Consider the following 17,248-nt stretch of genomic DNA (forward strand, 5'->3'; position numbering starts at 1 on the left):
TGGCACTTCAGGTGCTATGAGCAAACATAGTTACCAAGAGATCTCCCACAGGAGACTTGGCAATGCTAATGCATCTAGAGAAGCAATTCTCAACATAGTGTCCAGGGGTACCATGTTGTCTGCTGATTTGTTTCCTGGCACCTATTTGCTTCTTGAGGCTTGGGGATAGAATCAAAAGGGTCTTGAATGGAACAGGAAAAACCCAGGGAGCTTCAGCAGCTGACAGATTAGCAAAATGTTGAGCTCATCCCAGTCAACTACATTATAGACACCACCTTCCTATGTTTCTGGGCTTGGCAGCCTCTCCTAGTCAGGGAGGGAGCAAGCCTTTTCCCTTTCTTTGGAAACTAAAAACCAAAGAGAATATTTTCTCCAGTTTAAGGGGCTGGTCCCAGTTTTTCTTCACCTCCTGTAGCTTAATTTTGCATGTGTAGGGAGAGCCCATTTGGAAGTAGCTGCCTCCGTTGACATTGGCTTAGACTCGAGTCTCTCAATATTTAGTGACTGGACTTTCCCTCATGGAAGTCATTTTTGTGGTGGCGCTCACTACCCTTGCTCAAAATTTCAAAAGGACATACAGGCTCAACTAGGTTGGGGAAAACCCAGGTCTAGAGTGTCTATCAAATAACCAAAAAAAACGGGTTTCCTAATAGTAAGTGCCAGGAGCAAATTTTGTGGCCCTACTCCCCACGTGCATTTAACTTCACAGGTTTACTGAATGGATTTGTGTTTTATTACATTGCACAATGAGACAAATAATGCATATGAAATTATTTTTATGTTAAGATATGTTGATATGCTTGTTGCTTATGAAAATGTCCTTTGCTAATTCTCTTAGGATGGTATCTCTAAATCACAAGTGTCAATAAATCACCTGTATACTATCTTAATCTATCTCCAAACTATCCTTCATTGAAAAGGTGGCATGGTGATGTCTCAGAATACCTATGTGGATTTTAAATTAGAAATTAATATTTTTCAATTCTCTACAATAGCCTTTTCCCTACTTGAGAATGTCAGTGCAGAGTGTAGCTTCATTACGAGTTTTTTCACTTGGCCTGTATGAACAGTGACTGTGATTTGGAAAATAAATGTTAAGCAAATGAAATGGAAGATGCTTCTGAATGGATGTCTAACTTTGTGTTCCAGTTTTACTTCTGAATACAAGAAGGCTACTGCTGAGTGACTCCTTGAAACAGAATGTCACGAAAGGTCTCACCCAGGCGTTGCGACAAGCTTTCAACCAAAATGTCAATGCTCAAGTAAGCAAGCTGGGTTTATGTTTAATAATCAAATTAAGATCTCAGGCTGAGAAGAATTTTTTTTTTTTGCACTGTATGGAATATTCTGAGTCACTGGAAATGCTTTAATTCGTGAACATGTAAAAATATTTGGTTCATTGCATGTATGAATAAGGATTACATATGAATCTTTTAATCTTTACTATCTGGGCAGCTGAGAATGTTCTTAGAACCATTTAAGTTTGGTCTCTCTTGTTTAAGTGTGGTCTCTCTAGTTTAAATGGCATGTTTAAAATTAAATTTGCATATTGATGACTTGGTTCTACAGCCAGCCAACCATATCATTCTTTCTGCTTTGGCTAAAATGGAGAAAGTTGATAATTCGTTTTTCTGCATTTCCATCCTACCAGTAAAGGTTTGGCTTTTGCATATTTAAAAGGCATGTAGAACTATATATTGTGATTGTGTAGAGAATTAATTTTTTAACCAAGTCGTTTTAGCTGTAGTGGTTAAGTGTTTAAAGGCCATATCCTGGAATGAAATCTGTTGGTGGATGAACAAAGGGTCTTGTAAATATTTACTCAATATAAGCCTCACTGAGTTCAGTGGAATGTACTACTAAATAAGAATGCATAGGAGTGCAGCTTAGATGTGGCAGTTCGATGGTTTGAGAACTAAAACTGACATTGTTAACTGGAAATATTTTATACTGTCACCCTAACTGAATGTCTGAAAGTATGAGTTCTAAGATTTTGGTTTATTTTCCTTAGGGGACTCTGTCTTTTTATGATTAGGAATTTGTGGCTTTTGCTTGAGTTTCTTTGGAATGCTGATGGGATGTCTAGCTTTGTGAAAGCCTGAAGCTGTATATGGAGTTATGATGAGAACACTTAGTATTTCTATCTGTCATTTGCAGTCAGGTTCACATCACTTGGAAGATCATAGTGCTATGCTGCTTCCATGAACCAGGAAGAAAAATTACTTTTGATATGAACTTCCTTGCCATTGTTAAATTTATATTCCCATTTTTTAAAAACAAAATTATTTTTGTGATTTGCAGGCAGTCTAGGGTGGGAACTCTTGAGTTTGCTGAAACTGAAAAATCTGGGTGTTTTGTAGAGATGACAGTCTGTCTCATTGGAAAATGCTGTACTTTTCAATAGAAAATGTAGCAATGATTCAAATGGGCATGGCCTCTTATTTAGGCATGCTTGCTAGCCCCCTTTTAGGAGATACTTTGGGGGGGGGTCATGGCTCAGTGGTAGACCATCTGATTTTCATGTAGAAAGCCTCAAGTTCAATCCCTGGTATCTCCAATAAAATGGATCAGGCAGTGGGTGGTCTGAAAGACGTCTACCTGAGACCCTGTAGAGCCATTGCCAGTCCAAGTATACAATACGGACCTTCATGGACCGATGGTCTGATCCAGTATGAGGCAACTTCATGTATGTTAATGTGAGATGTCTAATGATAGCAGCCCCCTGAAATATCTAAATTTAGGGAACTGAGAACATCTTTGTTCTAAACTCAGCTTAAAAAAAAAGCTTAGTATGGATCAAATACTCTAGATAGTCCAGTAAAAGAGCTTTCATTGCTGTTCAGACATCCTCTTGTCTGTCTGACATGTTAGTATCTCTAAAGATTAAAAATCTGTGCTGCAAGAAAACAACCTTGGTGAAAAACAATGAGGTGGGAGCGGGCAGAATTAAAGAAGCACTTGAAACACTCTCCATTTTAACTTCATGGAACTAAGGATTATCTGGAATACTGATAAAACAGATCCCTAGAGGCTGCAGGCATTGACAGCTCTTGGAAAAGTTAAGGAGATTCTGAATTCAGTTCTGTAGCAAGCATATAGGTTTGTACTATAGATGTGAAAGAAAATTGTGGAAGAAAACAATAAATGTTTATTTCTTGGGTGGTAAAAATACTGTTTACTAAGTGCACAATCACACTCACATGTGAAATGCTAGCACTTGAGTAACTTTATTCAAGATCCGGTGATGTTATAGAGCACTAGTGGAGTGAACATTCCCAAAATATTTAAACTTTCACAACATAACAACCAGTAACGTATAGGGAAACACTGGTCAACTGTCATGATTGTGGAATTGGGGTTAAAAGAGAGAGGTCTTGGTTATTAAAGGAGAGAGAGAGGGAAATCCCTGGTTACAATGAGAACAATAGCTGTGCCTGACTTGTTGTATTTCTTCCTCTGGGGAGGGGCTGTGGCTCAGTGGAAGTGCATCTGCTTTGTAAGTAGAATGCCCCAGGTTCAGTCCGTAGCATCTCTAGTTAAGTAGATAATACTAGTTCAGTATAAGCTAGCTTCATATGTTCATGTGGTATGCTTGAGCAGTTGACTTTAGGATTATTTTATAATTGTTGCTCTGTTCATGGCAGTCTTATTTTTCCAAGGTCAGTGAGTCCCTTAGGAGTAGGGTTGCCAACCTCCAGGTAGTAGCTGGAGATCTCCTGCTATTCCAACTGATCTACAGCTGATAAAGATCAGCTCATCTGGAGAAAATGGCCGCTTTGGCAATTGGACTCTATGGCATTGAAGTCTCTCCCCTCCCCAAACCCCGCCCTCTTCAGGCTCTGCCCCAAAAACTCCCGCTGGTGGCGAAGGGAGACCTGGAAACCCTGCTTAGGAGTCATGAAGGCTGAGTTGTTCTGGAGAAAGGATACCTTCTTTCTATGAAATGCCTTGGTTGGAGTAAAATGGCCATCATCAAAACCAACATATTGTTTCAACATGGGAGAAGTGGGTCTTGGCCTAGAAATCCCTCCCCTTTCCTGTCCCTTAGTTGTGTTTCAGAAGCAGTGGCTTGGATAAATGTGCAGAGCTGCTGCAGTGTATTTTGTGTATATGGGGGTGATGTGAATGAAGTTTTGTATGCTTTCCAACAGGAAATAGATTGAACTATCCTGGAAGGAAGCTGGAGTGAGACTAAGGTGGCTTCCACAGCAGAATGGGATTTTGTGGTTTCCCCCATTTCTGGTACAGCTGCAGATAAAGCACAGCAGCAATAGGGCTTCAACATGACAGGTTTCCATGCCCCAGTGCCTCAGAGGTGGCCGTCACCCTCTTCTGGGCTACCAGGGCTTTTGCAATTAAAAAAAAAATCAACACTGGAATATCGTAATATCAATATACCATTGTAACTATAAGTATAGCAGGGTCTCTGAATCTTTCATAAAAGAGTAAGCCTCTAGTGCCTTTCGTTGTGAAGATATAGCCCTTTCATTATATCTCCTCAAAAGATGGAGCTAGAGAGTTACTTTTTAAATGAAAGCTGAGAATTCAGAGAATCTGCTACACCTATTGTTACAACAGTCTGTCAATATAACAATATTATAGTGCCATTTTTTAAAAATCTGAATTTTCCCATCCACACAGCAGCCATCAAACATTACTGTACTCTTTCCCAGAACTTCAGAGCAAAGCAGGTTTGGGAAAGATCGGAGAAAAGCCAGGGAAACCTGCAGAGGTACACGAACAAACCACGATGCTGTGAGGAAGCAGGGTAAAAATACACTTCCCAAAAGCATTGAACTTGGGGCAGATAACCTGTACAGAAATGGCCTAAGAGATGGAACCAACGAACTGGCTTTTATTTATATGGTAGGAGCAGGTGTTTGTCTTCTAGGACACAACAGCTGATATAACATGCACTAAATGCAGCAAATAATTAACAGCTTAGAAACAACCTAAAATCCAGGACACTGTCAATATCATCCATGTCTTATGGCTAGTTTTAAGAAAGGTTTGGAGGGATTTTAAGCTGCTTAGTGATATGACACAAGACAGATGAACACAAAGCTCTGGATGGGGCTGGTTGTGAGCCAACATCCAGGTGAGCTGTGACAGATGGGAACAGAATTTGGTTGTTGTAGGCAGCCAAATAACAGTGGGTTCTTTTGATTTCGTGATTGTTGTTTAACCATTCTTTTAATAAGTACATTAATTTTCTAAGAAAATTGCTCAAAATTTTATTGCCAGGAAAATGTTGGCCTGAAATAGTTTAATAAATATTGATGGCCTGGGGGATCAGTGGAACACCTGATGAATTTGCTTGCTTTGTGGATCAGGACTTGCAGGAGTGAAGTTTTATATACCTGTGTTGCACTGAGTGACATAGCCAGTTATTGTTCATGCATGGGCTTCTTTTCACAGAATATTAAAATGCTTTGAGTTAAATGTTTTTAATCTTGAGCAAGATGGTGTAAGAAATTCAGATGAATGCTGTTTTCCATGGATTTTTTTTCCAGGTTGAAATCCTGGAACAATCAAACAATGTGACAGTTGGTTACTATGTAACTCAGGAGACACTGGTTTTTATACCTGCTGTCGTTATTGAAATGCTAATTGCTTATGGAGTTAGTAATGCCACTTCGGATATTAAACAACACATGCCAAATCTTCATTCTGTTGCTGTATTAGCCTTGCCATGGGAATCACTACCAGCCTACCACTTCCAGCTAAAAACAGGCAAGTAACAGTTAAGCTTTTGTGAAGAGATATGACTTTACCTTATTGTCTCCTTGGCCATTAATTCTGGTGATAAGAAATTGAGATTAAACTACAAAGTGATTTTAAAAAGCAACTTGGTTTCTTTTTAAATCACTTCATAGTGCCCTGATGATCAGGGGAAATATTGTACGGGTCCAGTACCGATAAAATAATATTTAGCTCTGAAGGTTATTTTCTATTCCCTGTCATGAAGCGGATTCATCAGAAGCTTCTGTTTCTGTGCTTTTCTGTTCCTCTTATTCATTTCAATAGGGCTTGAGAAGAATATATTCCTAGCTAAGCATGTCCAATGTTATAGTCCAAAACATGCAGGTAAAATGATTAAATAGTAGCTACTGAGAAATACCGAGTAGAGGTTATGAAGACATGCCACCAATAATTTAAGTGCATTAATTCAGAGGGATATGAATTCCTGACCCAAAGCAGTGCTGGAATTACAGCAGTTTATTATGTTTGTTGAAGCAAAGGGTGACTTAAAGGCCACAGTCCTCCCAGTATATATATGTCCTCCCTCTCTTTTTATGAGAAGGAATTTCCTATTTCCAGGGCAACTGCCGTAAAGTGTGAAGGGGAGTCTTATATCTATCTGTAAATGTGTGGTTGTGTCCAATTGCATCCCCCTTGTATGTAAGTGTGTGCCTTGTATTTATTGGGTACTGTCTGTGCTTTATGGTGTTCATTGAAAGACGTATGTACATGACAAGTCTACATACTTCATAAAAAAGTGTGATTACCTTTATAGATGGGGAAGGTCCTTTGTATATGAAAATCTTTGTACAAGATACTCAGTTGCATTTAAAGCAATCCCATTAGGTTTTCTGCATAATCTCACAGATAATTTTACTTAAACCTTGACCTAAAAGGGAATAAAAATATTATTCTTGTTGTTTTGAATGGTTTTGTATTATTCATAAGCACCTATTAAACAACAAATGTTCTATTGGATTATCAGTTACATATTATTATATATTGATCAGTTATATGTTGATCGGTTTAGTGTGTTGATTGTTAGTAAAGGAAAATTGTTATTTAAAAAAATCACCAAACACATTGTCTATTCTTCAACCAGAGCTACAGTTTGTGAGTCAGTCAGACAACATACAGTCATGCAGATTTGTTCAGACCATGGAACAAAGGCTGCAAAAAGCATTTCTGGATGCTGAAAGAAAAGTCTTGAACACCAGCAACAAGTTAACTGTTCAGGTAAAAGTCTTAACTGTATCAGCTACTCGCTAATTCTTTGCAGGCCTTGCATTAACAGTGGTGTTGGCTAATATGAAATGTACTGTATTTGTTGTTTGTTAACATAAGTCCGTGATTCTTATGATAAGGTGGGGGGAAAACCACGGTATCATGGCCTTTTTTGTGATAGCCCCCAATTATGGAATTCCAGTCACTGCACAGAAAACACTGAAATGTATCATCCGCATAACTCTATTTTTAACTATATGTGTCACACACACAAAAACATTGATTCTATAAACAAATTAAGTAAAAGATGGTAGAGTTTGCTTACTGAGTTTAATATTCAAAAGCAAATTCTAAAGGCTGAACAGCACAGCAATTAAAAAAAATCAAGAAATATATTGCCCCCTAACCAAGTTTAAGCATATTTAGATGTGATTCCTAATATGGCAGGGGTGTGGAAGCTTGCTCCCAAATGAACATACCTACCTCTAGATTTGGCAATTATACTTAATAGAAATTAGGATAAAGAAAATAGTAAATGTTACTCTTTGTCAAAAATGTCTGGTCTGCATCAGCACATCCGTGGCTGCTGTCTACTTAAATATATAGTGTAGTTACAGGAAATTACCCAAGATTTTCAGTTTTATACACTGGCACTCCAAGTACATGGTCCAGTAATTTTTTGGAAATTATGACGAAACTCTCTTTGTGGCCCTGTTTCCCCATAAGAATCTCAGTGGTCAGATTGTGTGAGTGACAGAGAACAGGGGAAGCTGCTTGTTTCTATCATCACAACTGTCATTCTCGAATCTTTCCTATATTTTAAGTAGTGTGAGCTGAGCAAGTTTTCCTTCTTTTAAAGGTTCTGTGGGAAAGAAGTGGTGGTTCCAATCATGAAGTGGGCTATATACGCATGTTCCCTCCAAAAAGAAAAACAAACTATTCTTCCTTAGGATCAAATGGATTTTGTGCTCAGCACTTTTGGGGTCACGTGCAGAACTTGGTGTATGGAACAGATACAGAGAGTGGATCTGGGTAGTCTCCTGGGCAGTGTGTACCAGAAGTGTCATATTTGTGAGAAGCCTTCTTGAGATGGGCCATCAAGTATGAGCGCCCTCTCTTTGTCCTTCTCTGAAGGTGTACTTGACATTCTACTTGACAGACAGACTGTAGGAGTCCAATACTTGAGGCCTATGTAACCTACTTCAGCTACTGGAATGGAATTTTGATCAACTAACATCTTCACATAATTGGCTTTTCTTACAGCTAAAGAGTAAGGGGTAAAGAGCTCATTACAGGCTGGCAGGCTGTTTGTCTTGGTAGGACAGATATGGAGTGTGCCTGCTATATATACTTGGTTGAGCACAAAAAGGCTTGGGGAGAAGGTTGAGAATAAATTGTTTTCAAATACTGACACATGGAAATAAGAGGTGGTGGTGGATATCTATACTATTTCAGCAAGGGGTGGAATGGAGTAATGACTTCTTTGCATCACAGTAGATTTCACAATTGTCCACTCAATCTATTTTGTTTCCTAGTAATATATAGTTTGAAAGGCCACGGGCAAGGACTTGTGTATTTGTATTTATGTGTAGTGTCTGATATATTTTAGGCACTTTTAAAAATAATGGTAACAATCATGGAGAAGAGTAATCATTGCTCTTTTGCTTTTCCTATGGACATAATAAAAGATGGAGGCCTTGACTGCCCTAGGTATTTGCTGCAGGTCAGTGCAACCTGAATGCACGTGCATTTGACCTGTATAATCTGCTCTGTAAGTGTCTGGGAATCTGTGTGGGCATGGTATTGCCTTGTTGAAAGTGGCACTAGCTTGAAGACAGGCACACTTCCCCACTTCAACTTACCGCACTTCAGAAACTTGTGTTGATGGAAATCCCCTCTATGATATTTTGTGACTCACCTGTGCATGGAATGTCCTGTACTGTTTTTTTTTAAAACCTCTCTGCTCTTTCCCTCTTCCATTTCCTTCTCATCTCTACTCACAAACCTTGTTAATGGGAAACAGCCATAAAAGCAGGTGGGACCATAGTGTGCTGAATGCTCGGTTCTCATATTAAAAGGAAGACAAACCTAGTACAGTAATAGAAATCCCAGTATAATGATGGATACCTTCATACGTTCCAAATACCAGCCTTACACAGATGTAGAACATGGTGTTAAGATGAGAAGAAGCAGGTGACAATGTGATTTAAAAAGTGGGCCTCCTTAAGAACATAAGAACCATGCTGGATCAGACCGCAGGTCCATCCCATCCAGTATTTTCTACGCTGGCCAACATGATGCTCCCCATACAAGCAGTTTATGAAACCAATAGCTGTTCCCTGCTGCTACCTCCATCAACTAGTACTTGTAGGGAAATTTCCTCAGAACTTATATGTTTCAGCTAGCCATAAAGACTAAATAGTCTTTGATAGACCTATGCTCCATTAATTTGTTTAGTTCACCTTGAAACCCAGCTAAGCCAGGGGCCATTATTATATCTTGTGGTAGTAAACACAATAAGTTACTTATGTGAACAAGTGCTTCCTTTTGTCTTTCCTGAATAGACTGTCCATCAGCTTCAAAGGTAGGTAGACCCAGAGTTTTAGTATTATAGGAGAGGAAATCTCTATCCAGCTTCCTAGCACCATGAAAAATCATACAACCCTCTGTTATATCCCCCATCTTTCAGGTATCTTTCTTTTGAATTAAAAAGGTCCAAACACTCTAATCTTTCCTTGTAGGAAAGTTCTCTAATCCACTGATCAGTTTGGGTGCCTTTTCTGCATCTTTTTGAGCTCTATGGCATGCTGCTTTGAGAACAGGTGAAGCTATAAGCAATGCAGATGTATCAAGAATGCTGATCTAGGGAAGGTCTTTTTGTGCTCCTGGTTTGGAGTGCAAAGTCCAAGAATGAGGAAGTCTCCTTTTTCCAGTACATTCCTATAGTAATCATGGTATATGGCAACGTGTCCTATGCCTACCCCTGCAGCCATGTAGACTGGTTGAACCCAGTGTGGAATGGAACACCCCATAAGTCTGGACTGTGTGGATTTTGTGCTGAAACAGCATCTGCAAGTTTCTGAAATTAAAGATGTCTGAGGATGAGTTCTTCCTGTTCTTGAGGTAGGAATATTCTTTTCCTCCTGTTACTCAGCATTAAGGTTGGCAATGAGGAAACTGAAATTGTTCAAGACTTTCTATTCCTTCGTTCCCTCCTCAACCAAAAGGCAGACTGCAACCAAGAAATCAGAAGGAGATTGAGATTGGGAAGGGCAGCCATGAAGGAGCTAGAAAAGATTTGTAGGTTTAAATATGTATCATTGGCAACCAAGATTAAGTTAATTCATGCCATAGTATTCCCTGTTACCACATATGGGTGTGAAAATTGGACAATGAAGAAAGCTGACAGGAAGAAAGTAAATTCCTTTGAAATGTGGTGTTGGAGGAGAGTGTTACGGATACCATAGACTGCCAAAAAGACAAATAAGTGGGTTCTAGAGAAAATCAAGCTTGAACTGTCCCTAGAAGCTAAAATGATGAAACTGAGGCTATCATACTTTGGTCACAATGAGAAGACAAGACTCACTGGAAAATACAATAATTCTAGGAAAAGTTGAAGGCAGCAGGAAAAGAAGAAGACCCAACATGAGATGGATTGGCTATATGAAGAAAGCCATGGCCCTCAGTTTGCAAGACCTGAGCAAGGCTGTTAACGATAGGCCATTTTGGATGACATTGATCCATAGAGTGGCCATGAGTCATAAGCGACTTGACAGCACTTCACACACACACACACACACAAGCAGGATGTTCTAAACAAGGTCTTATAATACCCACAAGCATGTGTGTTTTTCAATGACAGCATGATTAACATTTTCTTTATTGTCTTTTGAGCAAGTGAAATAATATATGCAGAAAATGAATAATTCTAAATGAAGCCATCCACTGTTTCTTCACTTTTATGTTGTTTCAGATTCTGTACACATCTAATGTTTCTCAGGCTGTCACTCTGTTTTATGTGGTAAGAAATGAAAGCACAATCCTAAATGGCACTGTATCAAGCTATCTGCTTAATCATCTTTCAGCTGAACTGGTGGGATTCTATCTTACCTACCCACCTCTCACCATTGCTGAAGGTAAGCCTTCAAGAGAGTGGAATTCTTGGTATTCTTTCAGAGTTTGCTAGTTCCTGGGGTGTGTGGTGTGCAGGGGTGTGTATTAGAGAACCTTCTCCTTGTTACCTGGGCACTAGAATTCTTCCCTTCTTCCACTGTTTCTCTCACATAAGAAGCATTTCCTTCATCCATCTATTCAGCCAGCTGCCTTTTCTTAAAAAAGATTCTGGCCTGGATAAAATCCATATTTTATAATGTATCTGGGAAGGAAAGCAGCAAATAATTCATATATATAAGGGCTTCCAATTTATCAAATGAACACTGAAAGCATTTCACAAACATCTGTCTTCTCCAAAATAAAAGGTTTTTTTTTGTATCAGTAGCCAAGTTTTTTTTTAAAGCAGTTAACAGTTTTTAAAAAAATCTAAGGTAGGAATTTGAAACAGTCATGATGGAGAGACCTTCATTTCAAAGTAAAAATGTTTATGTGCTTTCACAATTGTGATATGTAGAAAAAGAAAAAAATGGAAGTCTGTAGAAAATGAAGAAATGGAAGCCTAGCGGTAATGAAAATAAACTGCTCTATATTTGCCATTATTAAATATTTTATGGGGCATACTGGGAGATTGGACTGAACTTTATATTTTTAGTACTTGCCTTAACCAAAATAAAATGCCCCAGGCAAATAATTTAAAAACAAAGAAGCACACAGCTAGTTCCGCACACATAGTTGGACTTTTATTTTCAACTTCCATATTAATATTCCAGATTAATACGCTACATGATTCACGCCCAGTAGCAATCTATATTAGAGATTTTTGGAAGATTCAGAAAAATCAGATATAAAGCTGGATTGATTGATAGCAGTATATTTAGATGCAATAGAATTCAGTCTTCTGGCTAAAAAGCAATATATTTAGATGCAACAGAATTCAGTCTTGTGGCTAAAATGGTAGTTAAAATTGTGATTTAACAAAGAAAAAGGGTAAAATGAGTTAGAGGGAGTTTCATCTTTCCCCTCTTTCAGTATAATAATCATTTTTGTAGCAGTCCAAGACAGAAGGAAATTTTTAAGCATATGTATTTGATTTATTGCTTTACACAAAGTTACACATAGTTTCCCAGAAAACATTATATAATTCTGAGGTCAGCCCATCTAGTCCTGGAGCATTATTGTTTTTAAGATTCATATGGCATCAAGAACCTCTTCTGGATTGTTGGCAAGTTTTATCTTGTCTTACGATTAAATTTTGGAACTTTTAACTTAGTAAAGAGGGTATCTATATCACTTTGCAAGGATTCTCAGAGGAATAGAAACTCCTATAAAATTCCACAAATTCTTGTATAATCTTCCTAGGATGCGTAGTCAGTGATACACCCTTCTTCCTTATTGAAGGTATTATTCCTTTAGATCTAAACTTATTCACTTTTGCTGCAAGAAATTTACCTGCTTGTCCACTGGATTCAAAATATCTCTGCCTAATGAACAACATGTTCTGATGAATCTTATCCACATTTAAACTTTCTAATTGCTGTTTGGCCTCATTTAATCCCCTGGTAAGAGTCTCATCAGGATTATGATGGATATTTTCCCTCAGCAACTTCATCTTATAAGATATTTCCTTCATTGTTCTTTAACCCTTTTTTTGAAATGAGGACTCAGATATAAATAAACTCCTTATGTAAGCCTTGCTCGTCTCCCAGATTCTGAGACATCATCTGTAGAGTTAACTCTGGAAAACTCTTCCAGATCTGTTTCAATTTTCCCCCTAAATGTTCTATTAGTCATTAGACTGCTATTGAGACACCATTTCCTATTTCTGGTCTCATTAAGCTGAACCTTCAAAGAAATCAGTGCATGATCTGAATAATGTGTGTTCTCTATCTTAGAATCATTTTAACAGTTTAGAGACCAACAAGTGAATCTTGGAATAACTTCCGTATTTTGTTGAGTAATAAGTATGGTCTCTTTCAGTGGGATGAAATCTATGCCAAAAGTCTATTAATTGAAAGTAGAAAAAGCATGCTGAAGATGAGATGTTAAATTTCCAGCATCTCTCTTCTTCACTCTGGATCTGTTTGCATTATGTTGCATAATGGCATCAAAGTCTCCACCCATAGTTAGACCACTCCTTGCAAAGGGAATCAAAACATTTCCCAGCTTTTTAAAGAACTTTTTGTGGTTTAACAGTCTTACCCTTGCCTCCTTAGATCATTATTGCAGGGCCTTCTACAGGTGCCTGTCTCATGAATTGCCCACCTGGCAACCACCAAGGCAAGGGCATTTTCAGTGTCTGCCCCCTCTTTCTGGAACCACTCACTGGGGAAGGTCATGCCCTGCAGGACCTTCCAGCCTTCTGTAGGGCATGCAAGGCTTCTTTGTTTATTGCGGCCTTTGGTTAGTGTTATGAACTGGGGAGCTGTCCAGTTGTTGTAATCCTTCAGATTGGCTTGTCAGATTGATGTTTTAATTGGTTTTATTGCAACCAACTCCTAATATAATCCAAAATAATCTAAACTAGCCTATTATGGAATACCAATGACTGCTTTACATATTACAATTTTAAGATGTGTTTTCCCTTTTAACCTATATTCTGTGAAAACGTGATATGCATCGAAGACCCATTTACATCTCCTTGCACTGTGAGTCAGAAGAGATACAACACTGAGAGATTAATATGTTACCATGGTTTTATAAAGCAAAGTTGTAGCTTGCTCTTATTCCAGTGCAGGTTATAGCCACATAAGGGGAAATTATGTTTACTTATTCTAGTCCCACGTAGGTTTTGCCTGTTGAAAACATGCTACTATTAGCCCTGGAAGGGGAAAAAAAAGACAGGCAAAAGACAACTGCTGTCTTTTTCACCCTTCCAGGGCTGATATCAGCACAAGGAAGGTGGGCTTGATAGGCAAACTAATGCAGAGGTGGAATGGTTAAAACCCTACTCTGCATGGCGTGATCCATACCGGAGCTGAGTGCAGCTGTTACTTAGCTTTTAAAATTGCTGGGGGGATCCAGTCACAGATCTCCATCGTCTCATATAGTTTAGCTGGTGTTCTGTGGAAAAGGCAGTGCACACCAAGTAGCGCTCTTCAAAGAGGAGCTGAATCCCACAGGCAACTATTAGTTTGCACTTGTTTTTAAAACAATCTCCTACATCCTTATAGATACTTTAATGTACAGTTAAAAAGTTGCTAAGAAATCACCTTTTGAAAAATAAGCGTTCATGATCCTACTTTTGAGTTCCTTACCCTCACTGGTTAGTGTTGACAAAAAAATATTCCTTTGAAGGTTCTTATGTGAAGCACTGAAAGTCAGTCTATCCCTCAGGAATCAAACAGTTCCTTAGACCAACCAGATTGTGACAAGTATAAATCCAGAGGTTCCTGTGCTTAACTTCTAAAATTTCTAAACAATCTGACCTGTAAATCCTGGCTGCACTGGCTGTGAATCAGCTGGCTGTACTCAAACTAAGTATCTGTAATGAGAGGGAGGGAAGGGGCCGTGGCTCAGTGGTAGAGCATCTGCTTGGCATGCAGAAGGTCCCAGGTTCAATCCCTGGCATCTCCAGTTAAAGGGACTAGGCAAGTAGGTGATGTGAAAGACCTCTGCCTCAGACCCTGGAGAGCCGCTGCCGGTCTGAGTAGACAATACTGACTTTGATGGACCAAGGGTCTGATTCAGTATAAGGCAGCTTCATATATTCATGTGTTCATGTGAGAGAAGAACTATAGGTTTCAGGCGCTGCTGTCTTGCTGCTAGCAAGCCAGTAGCATCTTCCATGCTTCTTCCCCTGCTAGGAATGTTTCTGGCCCTGCCCAAACTAACTATCTTCAATGAGAGGAACACAAACTCAGTCCATGTGGAACTCAGGTGCTGCTAGCTTGGTACAGCTCTCAAGATTAAGCCCTTGAGTATTCTGTGTGTGAGCTGGTTGGATGGAAAAGCCTCTTCTCAACAGGCTGTTTTGTTTCTGCTCATCAACGTTGAGCTTATGGAAAGTCCATGCAACTGTTCCTGGGTTATCTGAAAAAGCTGGCATGTTCTGGTACCTCAGTAAAGAGACATGGTTTTGATCAGGCATTTTCTACATTTTGATGAACCTTGGGCTGTTCTGAATTTTTACACTGGTTGGTTTTCAAGCTAAATGAATTGGCTTTTTAATTTTGTTGTGTTTATCCATTTTAATGAAAAGGTATGTTTATTTTTAAATTGCTTAAGACCTACTTTTGTGGTTGTCAACCATAAAATCAATAGTACAATGAAAGGGTCTAAGCTGTAGGTGGACGAGGGAGTGCTTTGGAGCCACCAAAGTTGCAGCTGCTTCTTTGGTCCCAGTGTTCAATAATTAGTTCTGTAAATAAGAACATGAGGGTCTACACTGATAATCAGTCTTCATGTACTGGGTGAATGTCAGTTCTAAATGACTTTTGTTGTCTGTATATTTCAAATTGTACCAGTTAATGCAGTCAGTAAGGCACCACACCAAGTAGTGAGGCATGACTTTCAGACATTTCTTGAAGTCTGGGCAGTAAACATGAAAGAAACTAAAACTTCGAAAAAGTCACAGAAATATAACAAAAAGCAGTTTTCAAGAAAAGTGAAAATTAAAGAATGTATGAGCAATTCCTGCATATTCTCCCACCGTCAAGTCACAACTGACTTATGGCAACCCTGTAGGGTTTTCAAGGCAAGAGACATTTGGAGGTGGTTTGCTATTGCCTGCCTCTACATCACAACCCTGGTATTCCTTGGAGGTCTCCCATCCAAATACTAACCTGGGTCAGGGCTGAGAGTATGTGAATGGCCCAAGGTCACCCAGCAAGCATCCATTGCGTGAGTGGGAACTTCCTAGTCTGACACCTTAACCACTACACCACTCTGGCTCTCAATCCTCCTCCAAAGTTTATGTGGACAGTACCATTACACACTGTTCTGTTGTAAGGCTGCTTTAGTTCTTCTTTTGCATTGTTGCTATGCTGCTTGGGAAACTTACAGCACATACAGTGTTTATGGTTTCTGTTCTGTAAATGTTTGCCTGGAAAAATTGTCTGTGGGCTTTTAATGCAGCACTGTGAGGGTTCTAATTTATCAGGTAAATACTGAAAGCATTTCCAAGTGCATAATTTCCCAGTAGATTGGTAATGACTCTTTCAAACACTTTATGAGCTGTGATAAAAACTCGCAGTTTTTGATAGTTAAATTTATTACAGAAAACACAGCACCAAAGGTCAGTTTCACGTGTTAATGATCTCCCTAACAAAACCACGAAGAGTAAACTTTAGAATAACGTAGATTTTCTTAAATAGCAGTTTACATATATTTATATGTACAGTGTGTAACATGCAACCATGTGCATATATTGCATGAAACCATATATGCCTATGTGTTTAGAGCCAGTTTCGACACTTTAAATATCTGTACCCCATATCTTCTCTTGACCATATGGATCTCAACAGAGATTAGACTGATATCTCTATGCTTTGCACAGATTACTTTCAATGTGAGAATTCAGAGGAACAAGTAATTTGTATATCCAAATCCAGTAACTTTAGATAACACATGAATCTTTCTTATCTTTCATATCTGTTAATCAAAAACTAGTTAATGGCTCAGTGATTCCTCATGTTATACCAGGTAAGAGAGAATCCATATTGGGTAGGTAAAACAGAATCCATATGGGTAAGAGACAAAGGTTGGGCTAAAATCCCTTCTCATGCACGGTTACTGTGTGTTCCTGGACAAATCACCAGGCAGTTCAGACACTCTTTTCTCTTCATTTGGTGGAGGAACTTGTCTGTTTTGCCAGACATCTACAGTGAGGGGAAAAAGTATTTGATTCCCTGCTAAATTTGCCCGTTTGCCCTCTGATGAAGAAATGACCAATCCATAATTTTAATGGTAGGTTTATTGTAGCTGTGAGAGACAGAATAACAACAGGAAAAACCCCAGAAACCCAGAAGACAAAAGTCAGAGATTGATGTGCATTATAATGAGTGAAATAAGTATTTGATCCCCTATCAACCAGCCAGATTAGGGTTAGTGTTAGGGTTAGGGTTCTGCTGTCAACAGAAGCAATCAATCCATCAGATTCCAAAATAGCCACCATATTGTAGCTGTGAGAGACAGAATAACAACAGGAAAACCCCCAGAAACCCAGAAGACA

At 38.9% G+C, this 17,248-nt stretch overlaps 1 protein-coding gene across 1 annotated transcript in view; it reads left to right on the forward strand.

Annotated features, from left to right (window-relative positions):
* KIAA1549L (KIAA1549 like) overlaps nt 1-17,248 on the forward strand; it is a 154,471-nt gene that overhangs the window by 56,902 nt on the left and 80,321 nt on the right. The window contains exons 4-7 of the mRNA XM_056851136.1: nt 1,150-1,262; nt 5,514-5,733; nt 6,845-6,978; nt 10,940-11,102. Of these exons, the coding sequence (XP_056707114.1) occupies nt 1,150-1,262; nt 5,514-5,733; nt 6,845-6,978; nt 10,940-11,102 (630 nt within the window). The remainder of the gene's footprint in view (nt 1-1,149; nt 1,263-5,513; nt 5,734-6,844; nt 6,979-10,939; nt 11,103-17,248) is intronic.

The sequence above is a fragment of the Euleptes europaea genome, chromosome 6 (genome assembly GCF_029931775.1).
Source record: "Euleptes europaea isolate rEulEur1 chromosome 6, rEulEur1.hap1, whole genome shotgun sequence".
NCBI classification, from domain to species: domain Eukaryota; kingdom Metazoa; phylum Chordata; class Lepidosauria; order Squamata; family Sphaerodactylidae; genus Euleptes; species Euleptes europaea.